Genomic DNA, 22,072 nt, shown 5'->3' with positions numbered 1-22,072 from the left:
CGCCAGGTGTCAGAGCGCCGCCGCCCCACCCCTTCGCGAGAGCGCAGACGCGGGGGGGCGGGGCCCCGGAGGCGCAGCGGCGGGAGCTCACCGGGGGTGGAGGAGGTGAGACTGCGGTAGGAGGGAAAGCACGAAGGACGGTCCTGGGAAAGGGAGTGGGATAATCCGACTCAGCTCTGCCCTTTCCGGATTGGACGCAAATCCCTTCTTTGGTGTAAGAACGGGGAAGACATCCTAGCCACCATAAACTGGCATACGAAAGGAAATTATAGTTTTCTCCCCTCTCAGAATCCTGCGCAATCTGGTGAGGTTATAACCCAGAGTAATGAAGAGTTCACCTGAAAATTACGTTATGCCACAGAGAGAATGAATCACCAGCACTTTTAAGCAAATCGAAACGGTGTACTTTTAAGAATACTTGGGAATATGACAACTAGAAAATATCAAGAAAAAATGGCAAATAGAAAAAAATCCTAAGAAATAGAAACAATTGATAGCCCACTAATTTGTACATAATACTGAAGAAAGGTCTCTTCCTTTAATTCTAAGCTTATTAACACTTCAACGTATTATTAAACTATATGGCTTTCAATATCTTTTTAAAAGGAGTTTGAGTCAGTTAATACTATATTGTTAATACAGTTCAGGTATATACTACTTTCTCTGGGCTTAGGGAGATAATGTTATCTTTTTTGTTTTTAAACAGATGAGGAAAATCAAGCTTAGAAGTGGAAGAACCCACACATAAACTTTCAAGATTTGTACACCAAACTGATTCTTTAAAAAAAACACCACCACCACCACCAAAGTAAAAAAGCGAGATAGTCATTCATTAACTGAATTGCAGATTACATTGGATAAAGTAAAAAGGACCACATGGATATCTGACCTAGACCTGACATACTATTACTTTTTATAGTCATATTTATGAAATACACTACTAAACATATATAGAAATAGAACTGTTCAATAATTTGAGTATTAATTAGATGGCTAGTTTGAGGCCTCCATTTTCTCTACCACTATGTAAACTGTTCTCTCCCTTTTAGTTATAAAAAGGCACACATTACTCTGCTAGCAAGTTTTTAATTTGAAGAATGATTATATTACCTGAGTCATGTATCATTCATTCTTCAGTGTTTATGAAACTGAAGACAGTTTCTTTTTTTTAACAGCACCTTTAATAATAACATAATCTTAATTGATGCCCAATGATGATTTCCTATTGTAATTTGTTAAGCTTTAATTACCACATAATATGAGAAAGAATCGTGTATAGGTAACGGAACTTTTGTTTTGAACATTTCTGACATCAACATCCCCTACATCAGACCCTTAGCCTGGTATCCATAGATACCTAGTGTCCATGGGTGAGCTTGGGAAATAATAAATCTCGTAAGTTTTAATATATGCAAAATTGTGTGTATGTATGTGTGAATCTTTCTGAGAAGAGTGTACAAACCTCCTCAAAAGGGAACTATCATCTCACATAAATCAAGAAAACCAAGTCACATTTAAATAGCAAATGTTACTTTTAATCATAATCTAAAAAATGGTTATGGATGTGCATGTACTATTTCAATTAACTATCACACAGCTTAATCATAGTAGGTGGAGAATAAATAAAGGCTTTCTGGAAGGAGGAATATATATAGACACACATCTATGTTACATATAACAAGATGCTCTCATGAACACTGAGTATAGGTACTGTTTTAAAATAAAATTCAAAAGTCTACGATCTAAACCCAACTTCATCTTGGTTATTAAATAGTTTAGACCATAGTAAATGTAGTCTCATAAAAGACAAGACTATATGTAGGAGAACTGAATCAAACAGATTTTATTAAACTTTTTAGGATGAGGAAAACAAATGATATAAAATAAGTCATAAGAAATGCTATCTGGTACTACTGTCTCAAACCATTTTCAAGGTTTTACAAAATACACAGCAAATACGAAAAGCTTCAACATACTCTTCTTTTATAACTTCTGCTGCAATAAATGCAACATTACCAAACATACAAATTTCTTCCATACTTCTTAAAAGTAGAATTACTGAATTACTAATTTTTACAATGTTATTCATACACATTTTTATTCATACTCTGTTAATGAGATCATTTTTGCCAATACATACATTATTTTCCTTAACTTTATTTTTACATTAAGCCAATATCTGTCATGCAGCCATCAAAAATCTTACAGTAAATTACACAGGTTTGTAGTCCAATTTAGACTCTAGCTTCTTAGAATCAGCCACTTTTCTGACTGCTTTCATGAAGTCTTCCTGTACTACAAAATCATGATCAGCACGAATTGCAAACATACCTGTGGAGAATAAAACAACATGACTGCTATATTTAATATGTGAATTACTTATTATAAGAAAACTAAGGGAGAGGGTAGTTGAAATGGGTGAAGGTGGTCAAAAGGTACAAACTCCCACTTAAAAAATAAATAAGTCCTGGGGATGTAATGTACAGCATGGTGACTATACTTATTAATACTGCATTGTGTATTTGAAAGATGCTGAGTAGACCACAAGAAAAAAATACTTTTCTATGTGTGATGATGGAATGTTAACTAGACTCATTATGGTGATCATTTCATAATATATACAAATACTGAATCATTATGTTGTATACATGAAACTAATATGTCAATTATATCTCAAAAAAACTTTAAAGAAAACTAAATAATGTAATATTATTCTATGGAATAAATGTGAAGGAGCTTAGATGTATTACTTCTCAGCCAACAGTTCTAATTTCCTAAAAACCACTATTATTGTTCAATTAATTTCCGTAACTATAGTGAGCGCTATTTTCCAAACCAAAAGCTAGAAAACAGTGAGACAATTATCTGTATACTTAAATTCCACCTCACACAGTCCCTGTATCCAATGTCATCTTGAAAAAACAAAACAGAACAAAACAAAACCCAACTATCAATAACACATACACATTTTAGGCAGAAGTTTCCTAAGTCTACAGGCAGCAATCCCCTGGAAGCAGGGGGCACATGTATGGTTCGGGAAAACACAAAACACCTCAGTAATTTTGATAGCTTTTCCTTGTTAATAATCAAAAGCATAGAGAATAAGAATTAAAGAAAGTCAACAAAAATCAGTGTCATTATTCATGTGAGAAAATTTACCTTTTTTATGTACAAATTGGTATTTTATATGACTTCCATATTCAAATATCACCATTCAGTTTTTGCTTTCAAGTTTTTGACAAGTTACTTGTCAAATACTACTTGGCAAGGAGGTAAAAGGTTTGTTTCTGGTTTTTTTTTTAAACATTAGTTGTGTCATAGATATGGGTCTCAGATTTTGAGACAATCCTCATTTCATGATAAGTTTAAAGCTGGTAAGTTATCACTATCTACTAATTAAATGAATCCTACTACTATTTTCATTGAGGATCTGCTTATACTGAATTTTCACTAACATAAAATGAGTGGGTTGCAATAGAAAATTGCAAGGGTTACTTCCTGTCTTCCCTTTCAAGATTTCTACATAAGGAATCTTGGCAATAGTCATTCTATGCTGTCCTCAGAAATCAGGTGAATGGAAATGACTGGTTTTTTTAATAGTGAAGTTTTAAAACCTGTTTAGAAGGCTGTAACTAAATTAGGCAAGTTATTTTTCCAAACCTTGTGCATATTACTGTTTCCAAATCATTATTTAGTGAATGAGTGAATCTGAGATACATTCTAATCCAAAAAGGATGACAATCTCAGGATTTGAATGGAAAAAGACAACTATAATTGAATCAAGTATATTTTAACTCACAGAAAGATATGTTAACAAAAAAGGCTTGAAGACTAATAAAAAGAAAACTCAAGAATTTCAGTATGTCCCCAGATGAGAAGTTTAAAAAGCTTAAATTTTAATCCATACAGAAGTTATAGTTCTTTATTGGAAATAGCTAAAAATAAACTTTTAAAAAATATGTGGAAAAAGAGAGAATATAATTTAATGGTATCAGCCTTTAAGATTTCAATACTGCTTTTGTTTGGATTCCATTTTCACCAAAGCAATCTTCTAATAATTATTTGGTCTAGTGTAGATTTTGAAAGGAGAATGTCATAAGTTACCCCTAGTAGTTCAGGCTACTGACTGCTTACCTCTTAATATTTTTGTTTACTAATAAGTCTTTGTGAGCATGATTTATGTGATTTGTACTGAGAGTTTCTGGACCTGCAGATCTTTGATCCAGCTACTGAGTCACAGTATACCCATGAAGATACTCCTATGGAGAAGCCATGTCTGAGCAGCCTCTTTAAACACTGTCTGTTGAATTTACAAGAAATGTTAAAATAAGGCTAAAGGTGATATGAAAACAAGAGGAAATCACATATTGTAATACTTAAAAACTGTTCATATGCAACCTATGAAAGTCAGTAACTATAAAATCTACTGTAGATATTTTTTTAATTTTAAGATTCTGTGTGGAGGACAAAAACTAAATGACTGTATGTATGGTTTTAAAGCCACTTGGTACCGGAAATAAAAATAAAATCACACAATCCACAGAGAAAATTATACTAAAAAACTACTACATTTCCACAAGTTGAATGAACACAAAATTCATAAATCAATCTTTCAAAGGTAACTACTGACAGGCTAGTATCAGAAGGCATGTCATCCATTTTGTAGCAGATACCCCCAGTGCTGGCCCAGTCAGATTTCAGCCACAGGTGTGGCAGATAGCTCTGTACAGTCTCAGACTTACTCCAGGGGGACAGCATGCTATCACTATGCATGTCTTTCCACATTCTACCCTAAGGCATCCATAAGTGCAAAGGAGTTAACATCCCCAAGGGCAAATCTCATCCCACGGAGGAATGGAGGATGACAGCTGGTAAATAAATGCTCTAGTCTCCCATATTTCAGCCAGATAATCCTGGAAAGAATTCTGTATGTTTCTCTGAGGTCTCATCAGAACCAAACCCCTCTTGCCTACAACAGTTACTTCAATGATGCACCCTTATAACAGCTTTCCCTCTTCCCATCTCACTTGCCCTATTCTCTCCTACTTTTTGGAATCAATTTCCCAGAAAATAACAAGCACTCAAATCCTTGCAAAGCTCAGGCTCTGCTTTTGGACAAACCCAAACACATTTTTAGCAAATTAAACAAATCAAAATCGATAGTAAAAACTGTACTTTAAACCCTTACCTGCTTCAGTACAAACATTTCTCAGGTCTGCTCCATTAAAGCCGTCTGAAAGCTTCACAATTGCTTCATAATCTGTTTAGGAAAAATACTGGAAATCAGTTAAAAAAATAATAATAGGAGACCTTTTATTGATTTATTCCCATACAGAAAATTTAACTTAAGAGCTTGCTTTGAATTTAGTCAGCTAGGCATCATCTCTATTAACATTCCACAATATTAACAACTAAAATCAATACTTCTGTTAAGTAAACCAGCACCAAGCAGAAATAAACATACTTCTAAAACTCTAAAACCAAGAAATATCAAGATCTGAAAGCACCTTAACCTGTTTCTACACAGAGAAACTGTTAAGCGCATGTGAACTTTAGATATGTCAAGCTATGACTCTTATTAAAACTGTAACCAAGTATCTAATTTGAATAAATCTAGAATATTCAAAACCAACTGTAACCACAATGGAATTTAATCACATAAGGCAAATATAAAATATACCAAAAATAGTCTTCAGACATCATTTTATCATACAGCATTTTTAAATGCTAAACATTGGCTAGCTTTTCTGGTTTCTGTGAAAGCTCCAAGTGTTGAGGTATCAGATCTATGATAACAGTAATAGTTAAGTGACCTTTCTATCCACGTGACAGACGAAACGAAGAGCTGCTGCTGGTTTAAGGCAGCAGTTACGGACTTGATGTAGAACAGCGAGAGAAGAGACACATAGGCTACTACAATGTGAAAAACTGTGATAAGACACCCTTGTCAGGCAATCTGGAGTATGTCAATCTCTATTTGAAATCACACAGATAATTCATTAATTAGTCTTCATTCAGGTTCAAGTTCATGTAAGCTTCTGGAGAGCAGAAATTCCTAAGGTTAGCACAGCATCTGGCACCTAGCAAGAGCTCAGTATTGGAAGAAGCTGGTAAATTCAGCTCAGTCTTTCCAACTCAAAACTTTCACATGAGTAATGAGAAAGGCAATGGTCAACTATTTGTAATTATTTTGGACCACTAACTTTTTTTTTTTTTTTTTTTTAAAGGCTTGTCTTTTAAGGTAGGGTACTTGGTCTCCACGTGGCAAAGCACTTTTATTTATTTATTTTATTTTTTGGCTGTGTTGGGTCTTCGTTTCTATGCGAGGGCTTTCTCTAGTTGTGGCAAGCGGGGGCCACTCTTCATCGCGGCGCCCTGGCCTCTCACTGTCGTGGCCTCTCTTGTTGCGGAGCACAGGCTCCAGACGCGCAGGCTCAGTAGTTGTGGCTCACGGGCCTAGTTGCTCCGTGGCATGTGGGATCCTCCCAGACCAGGGCTTGAGCCCGTGTCCCCTGCATTGGCTGGCAGATTCTCAACCACTGCACCACCAGGGAAGCCCAACCACTAACTTTTAAAAAGTTTTTAAAGTTGCTTGGCAATTATACTAGATGCCTCTAGTCCAGGGGTCAGCAAACTTTCTGTAATGGGCAAGACAGTAAATATTTTAGACTTTGTAGGTCATATGGTCTCTGTCAAAACTACTCATTTCTGCCACTGTAGTGGGAAAGTAGTCATAGACAATATGTAAATGAACAGGAGTGGTTGTGCTACAACAAAACTTTATTTACAAAAACAGAAGGCATACAGAATTTAGCCCACAATAGAATACATGGCTTGCTGGCCTTTACATGAGTCCGGTCCCTCACTTCTATAGATAACTATTTTGTAATTTCTCCTCTGTCCTCAAATCTCTAACAGTACTTTCCCATTTTCACTCTTAACTTGCTTTCTATTTCACTGAGAGAATAAAGGTATTCAGAAGAAAAATTCTCTAAGTACCTGCCATATTTAAGAACCTGTTATCATCAGCATCTATATATGCTGCCTCTCCTCCTATTCTCCTGAGGAGTCTATGCTCATAGACAAAGCCAACCTCTCTTCAAAAAAAAGCACATTATCAACTTGTATCTCTCTCCTAGATCATTCCCATCAGCATAAAAAAGTGTTGTAAGTTCATGCATCTTAAAGAAAACTCGAAGTCCTAATCTCCATTTCTGCTGCAGCTCCATTTCTTCTCTTCTCCCCTTCACTAGAGAACTCCTTGAAAGAGGTGTCTAAACTCAATGCCTCTTGTCCCCACCTCTCTGATATCCATTTGAACAAGGCTCTCACTCCTACCACTCCAAAGAAATTTCTTTTGATAAGGTCACCAATGATCTTCACATAGTAAATCCAATCTCAGAACTCTTCTTATCAGACCCATTGTCAGCATTTGACAGGAAATTAGTCCCTCCCTATAATATTTCTTCATTTATTCTCCAGGACACCATCAGGTCCTGGTTAACTCCTATCTCTGTGACTAACCTTTCTCAGTCTGCTTTGATGGTTCTTCCTCTCAACTTTTTTTTTTTTTCCTCTCAACTTCTTAATGCTGGAATTAGCTCAGTTTTTGAATCCCTTCTCTATCAACATTCTCTTCCTTGGAACCATTTTTATGCTGATATTAGCCATATTTATAACTCTAGCACAGACCACCCCAATGAACTATTGATGAACACAGAATTACTAATCAACATCTTTACTTGGCTATCTAATTGGCATCTTAAATTAAATATCGCCAGAATCAAATTCCTCATTCTCCCTTTAAAACCTAATCTTTCCAGTCTTCCCTTGCTTTAATTGACGGCAATTCCATTTGTTCAGTTGCATGAGTAAAAAACCTAAGTCTTCCCTGGTTCTTCTCTTTAGTTCACACCCTACATCCGATTCATTAGCAAGCCCTGTCACCTCTATTTTCAAAATATGTCCAGAATCTCATTATTTTAAAAGATTTTGCTACCACCTTGGGCCAAGCCACTATCATCTTTTGCCTGCATTACTGAAATAACCTCCTAATAGATCCTCTTGTCTCTATCCTTGTCCCTCTAGCTGCAGCCAGAATGATCTTATTTAACGTAAGTGAATTTTGAAATATTTACAGATGAAATGATAATGACTGGAATTTGCTTTTTAAATATCCAGGGGAAGGTAAGAAGTGGGAGAGATTACAGATGAAACAAGATTGGCCAAGAGTTAATTACTGAAGCTGGGGGATGAATTCCTGATAAGATTATACTCATCTCTACTTTTACATATTTCTAATTTTCTGTAATACAAAGTTAAAAATAATAAAAAGAAGGTCATATCATTCCTCTGCTCACAATTCTCCAATGGTATCCATTTCACTAAAAACAAAAGCCAAAGTTCCTACACAATGGCCTCAGTAAGGCTCTACACAATCTGACCCCCATTACTTCTATGATTTATTTCACTTGCTACCATCCCAATAACTCTGCCACAGAGACCCTGACCTCTATGCTGCTCCTGGAATGTTCCATGCACGCACCTACTTCAAGGCCTTCTTACTTGCTGTTCCCTCTGCATGATTTTCCCCCAAATATCCATACTTAGCTCCTTCACCTTTTAGGTCACTGCTTAAAAATCACCTTGGTAAGACCTTCCCTGTGCTTCCTCCTCCCCACCTCTATTCAAAAATGTATACATTCATGCCTGCTCCTGGCATTACCTATTCCCCTTTCCTTGCTTTATTTTTCTCAATAGGACTTATCATCATCTAATATACCATAAAGTTGACTCCTGAACAACATGGGGGTTAGGGGCGCCAACCCTCTGCACAGTCGAAAATCTGCGCGTAACTCATAGCGGCCCTCCACGTTCACGGTTCTGCATCTGTGGATTCAACCAACCCCAATCAGGTAGTACTGTAGCATTTACTAGTTAAAAAAAAAAATCCACGTATAAGTAGACCCACGCAGTTCAAACCCATTTTGCTCAAGGGTCAAGTGAATATTTTACTTTCTTCACCTGTCTTTCCTGACAAGAATGTAAGTTATATAAAGGCAGGAATTTATCTGTTTTGTTCATTGCTATATCCTCAGCACTTAGAACAATTCTTAGCATACAGCACATGCTCAATAACTATAAGCTAAATTCAAGACCATCATGTTTCCTGAATTTAAAACTAGATTTGGTAGACTATCAGTGATATCCAATAGCATTTTACTTCATTTACCAAATGTAAATATATATAAAATAGGTTATTTACTTACCTATTTCACCATGCTTTGTAATGGGACCTGCATGGATTTTCAATATATCTAACCTTGCTTGTTCGTTTGGTAAATCAATATCTGAAAATAAGAAAATTATAAGAAATTCTTTTGCAGTCAGGTTTTTTGTTTTTTAAATAAAGTAGGGGGTGAGGAGGAGATATGGGAAGAGAAATGGACATAGACAAAGGGAAATGGACAGTAGGCAAAAAAGCTTAACTCACGTATTTTTCTATCTAATCTGCCTGGACGAAGCAAAGCAGGATCCAGTGTATCTGGTCTGTTTGTAGCCATGATCATTTTAACTCTATGTAGAGTATCAAATCCATCCATTTGATTCAGTAGCTAAGAATATATTTGTGAATATAAATCAAAGGCACATTTTATAAAACATCCCAACCATTAAAAAAACACATAGCACACACCTTTTATACGCCTAAGACCATGAAATGTATTGCTTACAGATACATATGTGATGTGCAGAATGATCATTTGATGGAATCATATTTTTTTCTCTCTCTTACATAAAGGGATATATTTTCCATCCTAAAAGTTCCAAGATAGATTATTTAATGCTTTTTTTTTTGGCCGCGCCTTGCAGCATGCAGGATCTTAGTTCCAAGACCAGGGATCGAACCCGTGTCCCCTGTAGGGGAGGCACGGAGTCTTAACCACTCAACTGCCAGGGAAGTCTCCAAGATAGCTATAAAAAGGTACATAGTTGAATAACCTATCAGATAGTTTTAATAAATCTGAAGGCATCCATCCAGTCAAGAATTATGAAACTAAGTTATGTGGATCTGATTTCCAATGTTCGAATTTTTTTGTTACAATTACTTTTAAAATAATGTTTCAAGAGCTTATGGTATGCCAGACATAAAATTTACATCAGGATAACTGGAAACAATGATTTTCTACAAACTTGATAATAAATCCATTAAATATCTTTTCAAATAATTCTACTATACACAGAAATACTGAGATACCTAACATATTTCCTTCAAGTCCTAAAGTTTTCTTGAATAAATGTTGAAAAATCTAACTGCATTCAACAAACTCTTTAAAACAAAGCTAGCCTGACAATATGTCTATTTCTTCATGCCAATATGTCTAACATACCCTAAGTGTTAGCTAACAACATATCAGCTACATGAATAAAACTAGTATCTGCGTTTTTAAAAAAATACCTCAATTTAAGGCTTCTAATAGACTCTACAACAAATTTTAAAATACTGTCTTTTCTGAGCAGACAATATAATTTATAAAAAACAATTTTCAAATACCCTTACTGAGACAGAAGTTGACAATGCATTACCTATGCTACCTATCTATTTATAGGAGTTGGAAAATGTGTTTGGAATCTTGCCATCACTTTCACAGAATTTGGAGTGGGAAAAGACTTTAATATACATTTCAATATCCCATCATCCATCTTCAATAATCAAAACTATTTTAGTTTCCTTTCATTCTCAGCAATAAAGAGAGGAAAGTATTAGTAATTTTTAGAGCAGCCTCATACATAATTACAACTCATTTATTGCCACTAGTTTTAATATATTTGTCACTCATAAAATAGCTGAACAAAACTAACACAAAATCACATTCACAATGTAAGTACAATATATAATTTAATTATTTAAATGGCCAGTCTGCTCAAAAAATGTAGAACGGTACAGCTGTAAATCAAATGAAATTTTGTAGATATCCCTATTATTTTCTAGTACTCATTTTCTTACTAGAGATTGTGATAAAGAAAAGTGTTCATTCCTGTCAATACTGTACTTTCAAATTTCATACTTAAGTGCATTCTTCATTTAAACCATTGTCCATATTTTGACCTTCAAATATCCAATGTTCACTTCTTCACTTTATTAACATTGATTTCTTTATAAACAGGCTTTACCAAATATTACCTCCATTAAAGTTCTCTGAATCTCTCTATCAGCTGAAGTACCCTCAGAAAACCGACGACCACCTAAAATAATGATGTGGAAACTCATATGCATTACTCCTTTCCTCTTTAAGCATCATTTAAGAAAATATGAAAATGATAGTGTCTGGGGTTTAAAACATTAAGATGAAAATTAACAAGAATTACACTGACAAAATTAGAATTGATTTTGGTATAATGTTTATCGTTTTCTCAATGTTAAAGGTTATTTATTAAGAGTGGTTAAACTTTCTTAAGAATTTTTTTAAAGTAACATTCAATTCATTTTGCTACTTCACACAAGTTGCAATTAGAGGTGAAAAGAGAGGGAAAAAGTTCTTTTAGAGTTAAAAAATATTCCTAACAGTTTCAAGAAAAGTTTAAAATAAATTTTAAGAAGTGTTATTCTTACCAATAGCATCTATTTCATCCATAAAAATGATGCATGGCTGATGGTCCCTGGCATAATTAAACATTTCTCGGATCAAACGAGCACTTTCACCAATGTACTTGTCTACAATAGAACTAGATACAACCTGATTAAAGGAAAAACATTATGGTAAACATAGGACAATTCAAATAAAATTTATTTTCAACAGCTACAAAAAGAATCTTCCCTTTACCTTTAAGAAATTGCAATCCAACTGGCTAGCAACAGCTCGTGCCAAGAGTGTTTTTCCTGTACCTAGGAATGACAAACGAAGTCCTAATTTAATGGAAAGTAAAACAAATTTTCAAAAGCCTTTAAGAATGTAATCCTTTGAATAGCAAATTTTGCAAAATGGAAGCTAAGTCTTAAATAAAAGCATTTAAAATCATTTAAAATCCCAAAGCATTTCCACTCTCAATATTAAAATTTTAAATTTTATTCAAAATATCCCTTCTAATTTTATTTTAAGCAAACTGAATACATAACTTTAGAAATATATCAAACCCAACTTACAAATAGACCACGATGGAAACTTGTACATTCAAATACATTGGGCTATACTGAACAGAGTGGACCTTTGCCTACATATGATATTGTAATATCAAGTATTTATTTGGAAACTACTGATTCAGTGGGTTATGAAAATCTTCCAAATACTGGCATTTTCCATTATATAATATTAAAAAATCACATTTGTTAATACCATCTCCAATCTCATCCTGTCTTGTATTCACAAACACATTGGAAAGTTGTCAAGCTCATAGTACCGGACGTGAAGTTTTCAAAAACTCAATTTTCGCTTGAAAGCTCAAATTTTATCACAGGCTACAGATGGTGTCAGTTGTTTAACAAGATTGGCTAACTTCATTCATTTTTTTAAAAAAATGTGTACAGGGACTTCCCTGGTGGCACAGTGCTTAAGAATCCGCCTGCCAATGCAGGGGACATGGGTTTGATCCCTAGTCCAGGAAGATCCCACATGCCACGGAGCAACTAAACCCGTGCGCCACAACTACTGAGCCTGCGCTCTAGAGCTCGTGCTCTGCAACAAGAGAAGCCACCGCAATGAGAAGCCCGCACAGTGCAACAAAGTGTAGCCCCTGCTCGCCACAACTAGAGAACGCCCGCAGACAGCAATGAAGACCCAACACAGCCAAACATTAAAAAAAAAAAAAAAAAAAAAAAAAATGTGTGCAAGGTAACCAATAACCAGTCTGATAATCGACTGTAAATTATCCTTCCAAGTAAAAATGCCATTCCGTGAAAAGCAGCTAATTCAGCAGGCAACTCAAATAATCGCACAAATGCTTTTCCTGGAGATATCTATCTTATTCAGTATGCAACAGAAGTACTTTATATGTATTTTCCATTTCATCACAGAATACAAGACATTATTCAAGGATCAAAAGTTAATATTTTTAATCCTTTAGCAAGGACACTTTAAAGTGAAACTGACATCTTTTTTTAAAAAATACTGCAAATGTGAGTGGCCCCGAAGACAATGACTACTATACCATTTTGTGCCACTGACTTAATTGATTCACGCTATGGCATGAGTAGCTTTACCCTCATTGCTTTGCACCATCAGCACAGATGTTAGTTGCCTTTTTCTTTTTCACTGTGTTGACATCTGAGTATTACAAGAGTAAGTTTTGACCTTGCAGAATCCCTGCAAGTGTCTCTGGGACACCCAGAGGTCTGTGAACCACACAAGACCATTGCTTAGAATCACATGGCATGTTTAGATATATATATCCTACGAAGCACAAGAGGACTAAGCAAGACTAAGAAAATAGACACACATCCCCAATCCCTTCCTTACTCTGAACAGAATGAAGGCTGGAATTGTCACATTAAATATCTCCATCTCATTTTTTTACTCCTTCATTCATTCATTCGCTCAGTGGGGCAGACATGATTTAATACCAACCTGGTGGTCCATATAACAAACAGCCTTTTGGAGGTATTATTCCTACACGTTGGAATAATTCTGGGTTTGTAAGAGGTAATTCTATTACCTAGAAAAGAAGTTGCATGTTTCTTAAAAAGTTAGTAAAGATTTTGATGTACTTTCAAATATTTTAAGTAAACTATCAGCAGAGTTACGTACATACATCATAATTCATAATAGATCTAGAATTCAGTGCTATGTAAAACCATTTATATTAGAGGTTTTTCTTCAGGTAGATGTAAGATATCTCTTAAACCTAAAAATCTTAAAATATTTTTTAAATTAATTAATTAAAAAGCATGTGGTAATTTGAACTATTTATTATTTAACACACTTGTTAAAATAACCACACACTTGCTTAGAGTGATGGTTGCACGGGCATATAATCTGTCAAACACATTTGAACTGTACACTTAAAAACATGTGAATTTTACTGAAGGTAAATTATGCCTCAACGAAAAAATTAACACTACAAAAAATCAGTTAAGCAAAAAAACAAAAAGATTACACTACTGTGCATCTGAATACAACAAAAAATAATTATAAAATGGGGAACTTTGGTAAGATATAACTGCCACTAAGAGAAATGGTACATAAAATTTTCTTATGTCATAGTAGTCTTAAAAAAAACATAAATTCTGCTCTCAATGTTCTAAAACTGATTAAAAGAAAGAAAAGTGGAGAACAGCAAAAGTGAGGATTTGACTGCCCAGTTTAAACTCTTTACTTGAGAGATAAACCTCTACTGAATAACTCTGTCCATAAGGTATGATTAAGACACGCCAAAATTGTGAGAAATTAATATTCGCAATTGTCTGCAGATGGATACTGCATGTCCTTGGTGTGTGTGCGTGTGTCTGTGTGTGTGTGAGAGAGATTCATTCTGCTCCTATGGCTGATGCAGCAAATCACTGTAAAAGATTTCACTGTTTCATGAAGCACTTGTTCTTCCTCTTTTCATTAACTACAATGTGAAAAGAATAGGCTTTTATTTATGCTTAGGCCAATGCTTCCTCAAGTATGGTTAAAAAAAAAAACAACTTGGTGTCATAATCACCTGGAATGCTTGTTTAAATGCTAATTCCTGTGCCCCACCCCCAAGCCACTGCATCAAAACCATGCAGAGGGCCTAGGAATCTGTATCTTTAATAAGAGTTCCAGAAAATTTAAAGTGCTGAAGTCTGAAAACTACTGGTTTAGGGCTTAAATCAGATAATGTAAGCCATTCCAATTAATCAAATTCATTCCTGAGTATTTCCATCCTAAATTAAGATGAAATCAATACAACAATATAATTTGCTTAAAAGAGAATTGTTAAGAAGCTATCTGTGCTGTGAAGCAAGGCAACCCTGATTTGATTCTTCATCTAAGAACTTAAAGTTTAAGCCACGCTAAAGCCAATATTTTTCTTAAATGACAGCAAACAGCTTTATCAAAATAAAATATTTAAGGCACAGATAACTTACTCTATTTAAGGGCAACAGGAAATCAATGAGGTTATGGGAAAAACTACATTACACACACTATCCAAATGTGCTCTGACCCAACTAAACTACTAAGATAATCAAAATACCAGATGGTATGGGCATTGGATTACATCAATTATTCTTAGCTTTTTTTCCTTCTTTGTCATAAAAAGAGCAGGATTTTTCAAACACCAAATTATCTCCAAATTTAACAAAAACCCACAATTTTCATAGCTAGACATTCAGTGCTATTCTTCTCTTGGCAAAAATATTATATATGTAATATTCAGTAAACACTATTTGGACAAAGTGACTTTACATCCTCTTTCTCCCTTCAGGCATTTTAAAACCCGTACTACTTCTTAGTAAGTTCAGAGAATAAAGCACACACTACAAACCTCTCGTAACTCCCGAATCTGTTCTGACAGCCCTCCAATCTCAGAATAAGAAACATTCCCGGGGTCCTCATGAGACATGTTGTAAACCAGTGGGTCCACCTCTCTTGGCAAATACCTGTAATGATAAGGTGTGCATTTTTCTTTTAAAAGATGTATTTTCTCTCAGCCTACAAATAGAGTATAAATGACTTGCTTATGCAAGCACCTGTAGGTGATCTTAGAAAATCATGTTGGGACTTCCCTAGTGGCGCAGTGGTTAAGAATCTGCCTGCCAATGCGGGGGACATGGGTTCGAGCCCTGGTCCGGGAAGATCTCACATGCCGCGGAACAACTAAGCCCATGTGCCACAACTACTGAGCCTGAGCTCTGGAGACCGCAAGCCACAACTACTGAGCCTGCGTGCCACAACTACTGAAGCCCATGTGCCTAGAGCCTGTGCTCCACTACAAGAGAAGCCACTGCAATGAGAAGCTCGTGCACCGCAACGAAGAGTAGCCCCCGCTCGCTGCAACTAGAGAAAGCCCACGCGTAGCAATGAAGACCCAACGCAGCCAAATAAATAAATAAATAAATTTATTTTTTTTAAAAAACATGTTTAAATTAATTTGAAATTAGTAGAAGCAGAAAAGTGGCAAAATATTCAGGGATCTCAAGAAGCATATATTTTGGATAAAATCTTCCCTCCATGAAAATAAGATGTAAACTAAATAGTACAAGAAACCTACCTCATGATAGTCAGTGTAGTCATATCCAAAGCAACTCTTGTTCCTGGCTTCAGCTTACTTTTGTCAAGCTAATTGTGTAAAACAAAAGGTGTTACACAAACACTTGAAAAGGGGAATAACACTCTAACAAGAGCATAGTTAGAAGCCAAATAATCATTTTTACCCTTCAGAGAGAACACTACTATTAGATTATATTAGATTATAAACACCATGCCCAAGGGAAGGGTTTATAAAAAGTAGTAATTCAAAGTTATTTCCTTCTGCTCCTTAAAAGAGTGCCCTTTTGTGCAATCTCAGTGTGAAATGAGAAATCACTAATATACAAAGTCTGAGGTGGCAACAACCTTGTTTTTGAAGAAGGAATTGACTGCAATATTTTACTTTCAAAGGCTCACTATTTAATATAGTTTTGGTCATTATTTTGATTTAGGCACTGTAGTACAGTGACTTTGGCAATTGGTACCAAAGCATTTATACAGAAATCCCTTAATGAACATTTGGGGGGGAAGGAAAGGAAAGCATCTTAAAGGTATGTCCATTAGATTTATTTTAAAAACTATAGTTTTGGGAAGAATGTGTTATGTGATCATAGGAGACAAGGGGGATATGCACTCTATTTTCCCTTAGAGATTTTTTATTAAAATTCTAAAGAACAAACAAAAAAACCCCAGCAACCTTCATTCATGCCTTTGCTACATGCCAGACACTATGGTAAATATATTACTGTACATATTAAGTTGAATCATACTAAACAATTTATTGGCATATTTAACTTATTTGGATAGAAGTGGAGAGAATCTATCCAAATAGATTCAAATCACTCAGGCTGTCACTTGTCAAAAATAAAGTTATTTTTCAAAAAAACTGTAATTTTTCAGTTTTTTCGAAAAGTGCAAAAAGAAATAATAAACTGCTTGCCAATACAATTTCAGAATCATACAAATTACTGACCACTTTTCACAGGATTTTGCAAAGAGCACTTAGTTTAGGATTTAGAGCCAATTAAAATGAAGTGAAGATATGCTAAATACTAGGTTTAATATAATGGATTAAACTAAGAATAATTGCCAGGTACAGTAGTCCTCCCCTTATCCACATTTTCAGTTACCTGAAAATATTAAATGAAAAATTCCAGAAATAAACTAATCCTAAGTTTTAAATTTCATGCTGTTCTGAGTAGCGTGATGAAAGCTATGTCCTCGGTATGTGAATCATCCCTTTGTCCAGTGTATCCCTCCCGTCTATCACTTCGTAGCCCTCTCAGTTATCTGATCCACTGTCTTGCTGATTTAAGTACTTGCGGTCAAATAATCCTTATTTTACTTAAGAATGGCCCCAAAGCACAATTGTAGTGATGCTGGCCATTCAGATATGGCAAAGAGAAGCCACAGACCGCTTCCTAATGAAGCGGGGAAAGTTCTCGACTTAATAAGGAAATAAAAATCATATGCTGAGGTTGCTATAATCTACAGTAAGAACAAATCTTCTATCCATGCAATTGTGAAGAAGAAAAAAGAAACCTGTGCTAGTTTTGCTGTCACGCCTCAAACTGCAAAAGTTACAGCAACAGTGCATGACAAGTGCTGAGTTAAGATGGAAAAGGCATTAAATTTGTACAAGATATTTTGAGAGAGACCACATTCACATGACTTTTGTAACAGCATATTTTTTTTATAATTGTTCTATTTTATTATTATTTTTGTTAATCTCTTTCTGTGCATAATTTTTAAATTAAACTTTATCATAGGTATGTATGTAGAGGAAAAAACATAGCATATATAAGGTTTGGTATATGCCCAGGTTTCAGGCATCCACTGGCGGTCTTGGAACATATCCCCCACGGATAACGAGGGACCACTGTACCTGAAAAAGAGCTTAAATAGAGATGAATATGAAGTTATTTCAACATTTACATCTATAGGGAATATATACTCTGGCTTTTCTAATATTTTCCAGTTTTCAAATACTCTCTTGCCCCTTATACAACCACAAAATATCTAAGAAATGTCAACTTTTGGCATCCAGAGGGCCCTGAAAGGGACATAAATATCCTCTGTCGGATTAGGCATCTGAAATTTTGATTTAGAAAATGTCATCCCACTTATATGCTAGGCAAAATCTTAAGACTGAATTTAGTCCCTAGGAAAAATTCAATTCTATAGCCATGTCATATCAATGTTTTAAAACCTGAACCTGACATAACAAATACTCAGTTTAGAAAGCTCTTCCAATGAGTTTATAAGAATTCGCTAAAGACACTTCCTAAAGAATAGGGTAGTAAATAAATTGGCTTCAGAGGCTACTAAATGATCCAAAGCCATTTGTCGGCGTTTTTTGATGACTGCAAGATAAAATCTGGAGTTATTTCAATTTGCCGATTCTAATTTAAATGAACTCATACAAAATCAATTTAGCCTATAGTAAAGTCTATAAGTAATATTTTTGAATGTTTAAATATAAAATATAATTTATAAGGTCTAATACTTTTAAGTCCTCTTCAAAAAAGACACTAAAATAAAATAATCTGAGATTTTTTTCACTTCTAAAATTCTTTGATTTCTCAGTGTGCAGAGCTGACTGAGGCAATGCAATAGAGCAGAAAAGGAGAGACTACCGGGAGTCAAACCCATGGTTTGAGTTCAGGCTTTGCTAATAATTAGCTATACCTGAACAAGTCACCTTTGGGAGTTATGGGCATAATGCCTGACCTGCTTACCTTGAGAATTAAATACCTTATATGAAAGCGCTTTTGTCAACTATAAAGCACTATAGAAATGTAAAATGTTACCTGTCGACGACAACCCACAACATATCTTGGTCCATTTGTAGCTTTAACAATGACTAGAGGAAGAAAATGAAAAAACAAATTGAAAAATAGAAAGTAAAAAATAAATACACCCACATTGATGGCAGATTGAGTTTTATTTCTGTTCTCCAAAAGACAAGAGTTGAAAGACAACTTAGTCTATGCAAGAATATCATCTACCTTCATTACAGTCATTAAAATAATAAGCATTTCAAAAGTTGGTGGTGGGAGGGAGGGGAGTCTGCTCTTTTTTTCTTTACTAACAATCTAATACACTTACATTTTTCTTCAGTTAATTGCTTAAGTACTTCACCCACAATCTAAGAAAGAAAGAAAGAAAAAAAAGCATTACTTTTTGCCAAGAGCTAAAAAAACAAATCACCATCACCCTCTACACCCCAAACTCCATTACATACCTGCCCAACACTTTGTAGGGCCTTCAGATCATTTTCAGACTTTTCATACTGCTTGGTAAGTTCTTTTAATTGTTCCCTTACTGAAAAATATAATTTGAACATTTTAAACTAAATAATCTTAGCGAGTTTAAGTCACTAAGTCTCACTTTATTTAAGTTTATTTAAGTCTATTTCACTTTACGTGTATTTTATATCCACTATATCAAACCACAAAAAAAAAATAATGCCGTTTGTAGATGACATGTTTAAAAACGAAATGTTACAGAGAAAGCACCATGTTTTTATTTTCTTGATCGGCAATACTTACTTGTTTGAGCACATATTAGGTTACATTCGTAACAGATATTGACATTCTGACACTTCCGGATTTGAGATTACAAACCCGAATGATAAAAGAGTTAGACCCTTCCTCACTTCACCTACCCACATGAACTGTTACTCTTTGGCTTTCTAAGCTAAATAAAGTGCCACAGAATTATACAGTTAAGGTCTTCCTTCATTATTTAAACCATTCAGGTTTGTCAGTGACGGTGCACTAAGAAAAATTATAAGTACTCTTTTGGTTCAGGAGTAAGGGAAAATTGTGTGCCTTGCAGAGTAATTCAAAACACGAGCAAAGAAGACGACTATGATTGACCGATGGACCCCTTCTCTCTTAAACTCCGCGTTCGGCTTTCCATTCCACTAACAAGCCAACTACCCGAGTCTCGTCTCTTGCTTGAGCTTCTTTGACTCAAGTCTCTTTCCGCCTCCGGGTCCCGGGACTCCACCAACACTGCACTCCTTGCACTTCAACCTGGAAACATCCCTGACCCACTTCTTCCCCACTCCCCTCTGGTCATCTTCCAATTCCATCTCAGAACTGGGGATGTTCTCTCTGTCACCTGGACCAGACTGGGCCATTTCCACGCCCGAAGAGGCTCGGCTTCCGAAGCTATAGCCGGGGATGACAAAGCGCCTTGTCTCCGGACTGAGGCCTTCTCTCCTCGGGGCTCGGTTGCCGAGCTCGGCCAAAGGCCTCCGCTTTGTCACAGACAGGAGCGGGTCCAGGCACGAGATTATGTGGAAAGAAAGGTGCACTCACACTCCTTGAGACGGCCGTCGATCTCCTTGTGCTCCAGCAGCTTCTTGCGGTAGTCCTGAAGCGCCTTATCTCTAGGGTCCGCCATGATGAGAAGCCGCCGCTCATAGGGGATGCCGGGAATGGCCATGGCCGCCCGGGCGGGGGAAGGGGCGGGGCGAGACAGGAGAGCCTCCCTGGAGGGGCGGGTTCGCGGAGGACACCGCCCCTTCCGGTTTGCCCCGCCTCTGTACTCCACTTCTCCAACGTCTGCGTCTCTCTGCACTAGGGCGCTGGCGTGCACCGAAGGAGACCTCCGGATACACCATCCCCTGCAGGTCAGCCTGGGTAGAGCAAGGGCGCTGTCCCCTGAGAGGCCTTGGTATTTTTAAGTCACTGCTGTTCTGGAACCACAAAAGACGTTGTAATAAACCAAGATGAGAATGAAATAGGGAATATATACATATCTCTCTAAAGAGCTCTGATGGCTTATCGGTATAACACAGATAGCCTACTGGTATAACCCAATACTATCCAGGATCTCCAGGTACAGAAGGAGTAGGCTATTTATTCATTTATTCACTCAGTGAATGAGGTACTAAGGGTTCGATCTGGTGGGAAGATAAAAAAGTAATTTCAAAGTGTAATAAATACTATACTATAATGAAAATAAAACATGGTGGTGTTATAGAGTAAGGTGAGGAGAACTAATTTAGGACAGATATCTGAGATAAGGAGCCAGACATGCAACAAACTGGAGAAAAACCTTCCAAACAGAGGAAACAGCAAATGCAAAGATCTTAAGGTGAAAAGGGGCTTGGCTCATTTCTTGGAACAGAAAGAAGGCCAATGAGCCCAGAAGGGGGCGGGTTGTAGAGATGAGGGGCACAAGATAAAGATGCCTTCTTTCTGTGCTTTTGGACAAATTAATCTCTCAAAATCTCTGTAGAATGAGCATAATATTTGTACCTATCTCATAGGGATGTCATGAGTATTAACATAGTGTGCTTGTAAGCTATCAACACAACATCTGGCACATAGTAAGCATTCAGTAGTGTTATTTTAAATTATTTATTTTAAGGGTAGTAATGACCTCAGTTTTTGCGGGACAGGTCCACATTGCTGTACCTCTTGCCAGCACTACTCCTAGGGAGAATTTATTGCTGTTCCAAAAGAATCAGTCACATTCCCCAGACTCCATTTGATCTCATCTTATCCAGTGGCCCTGGATGTTTGAGTTTAAATAGGTATATCTTATGTATACATATAAATTGCAAATTTAAGTGAATTAAATTACAAAAAAAATTATTAGGAAATTAAAAGATGCCTTCAAATTTATCAGGAAAAAATCTTATGGATATTGTGTGAATATTCTATTCTGTTTTTTCTAAATATAACTGGTAATTGCAGTTAGACAATAAACAAGGAAGGTGGATTGAGCAGGGTTAGTCCCTTCTCCCACTCAGCTGCAACTATTCTGGTCAAACTATACCAAGAGTATATCACCTCTGACATCAAGAAGTAAAGAAGAGAGGATGGGGCAAAGAAAAAAAATATATATATATAGCTCAGTTTGATTCAATTCAATAAATATTTATAAGCACATACTAGTGTGTTATT

The 22,072-nt window shown here is 35.9% G+C and overlaps 1 protein-coding gene across 1 annotated transcript; it reads right to left on the bottom strand.

The window, feature by feature from the left end:
* Window positions 1-1,837: 1,837 nt before the first annotated feature.
* On the bottom strand, window positions 1,838-20,610 carry PSMC6 (proteasome 26S subunit, ATPase 6). The gene is made up of 14 exons (XM_061182564.1): window positions 20,477-20,610; window positions 19,393-19,472; window positions 19,257-19,296; window positions 18,959-19,011; window positions 16,171-16,238; window positions 15,445-15,559; window positions 13,560-13,647; window positions 11,823-11,884; window positions 11,612-11,735; window positions 11,183-11,244; window positions 9,494-9,614; window positions 9,270-9,350; window positions 5,189-5,260; window positions 1,838-2,331 (listed from the first exon to the last, which is right to left on the bottom strand). Exons 1-14 carry the CDS (start codon window positions 20,601-20,603, stop codon window positions 2,213-2,215), a joined length of 1,212 nt encoding a protein of 403 aa, XP_061038547.1. The 5' UTR covers window positions 20,604-20,610; the 3' UTR covers window positions 1,838-2,212.
* Between the last annotated feature and the right edge of the window lie 1,462 nt (window positions 20,611-22,072).

Source organism: Eubalaena glacialis, chromosome 2, assembly GCF_028564815.1.
Source record: "Eubalaena glacialis isolate mEubGla1 chromosome 2, mEubGla1.1.hap2.+ XY, whole genome shotgun sequence".
Taxonomy (NCBI): domain Eukaryota; kingdom Metazoa; phylum Chordata; class Mammalia; order Artiodactyla; family Balaenidae; genus Eubalaena; species Eubalaena glacialis.
Note: the sequence above shows the minus strand (reverse complement) of the source record. Positions and strands in the feature narration are given on the sequence as shown.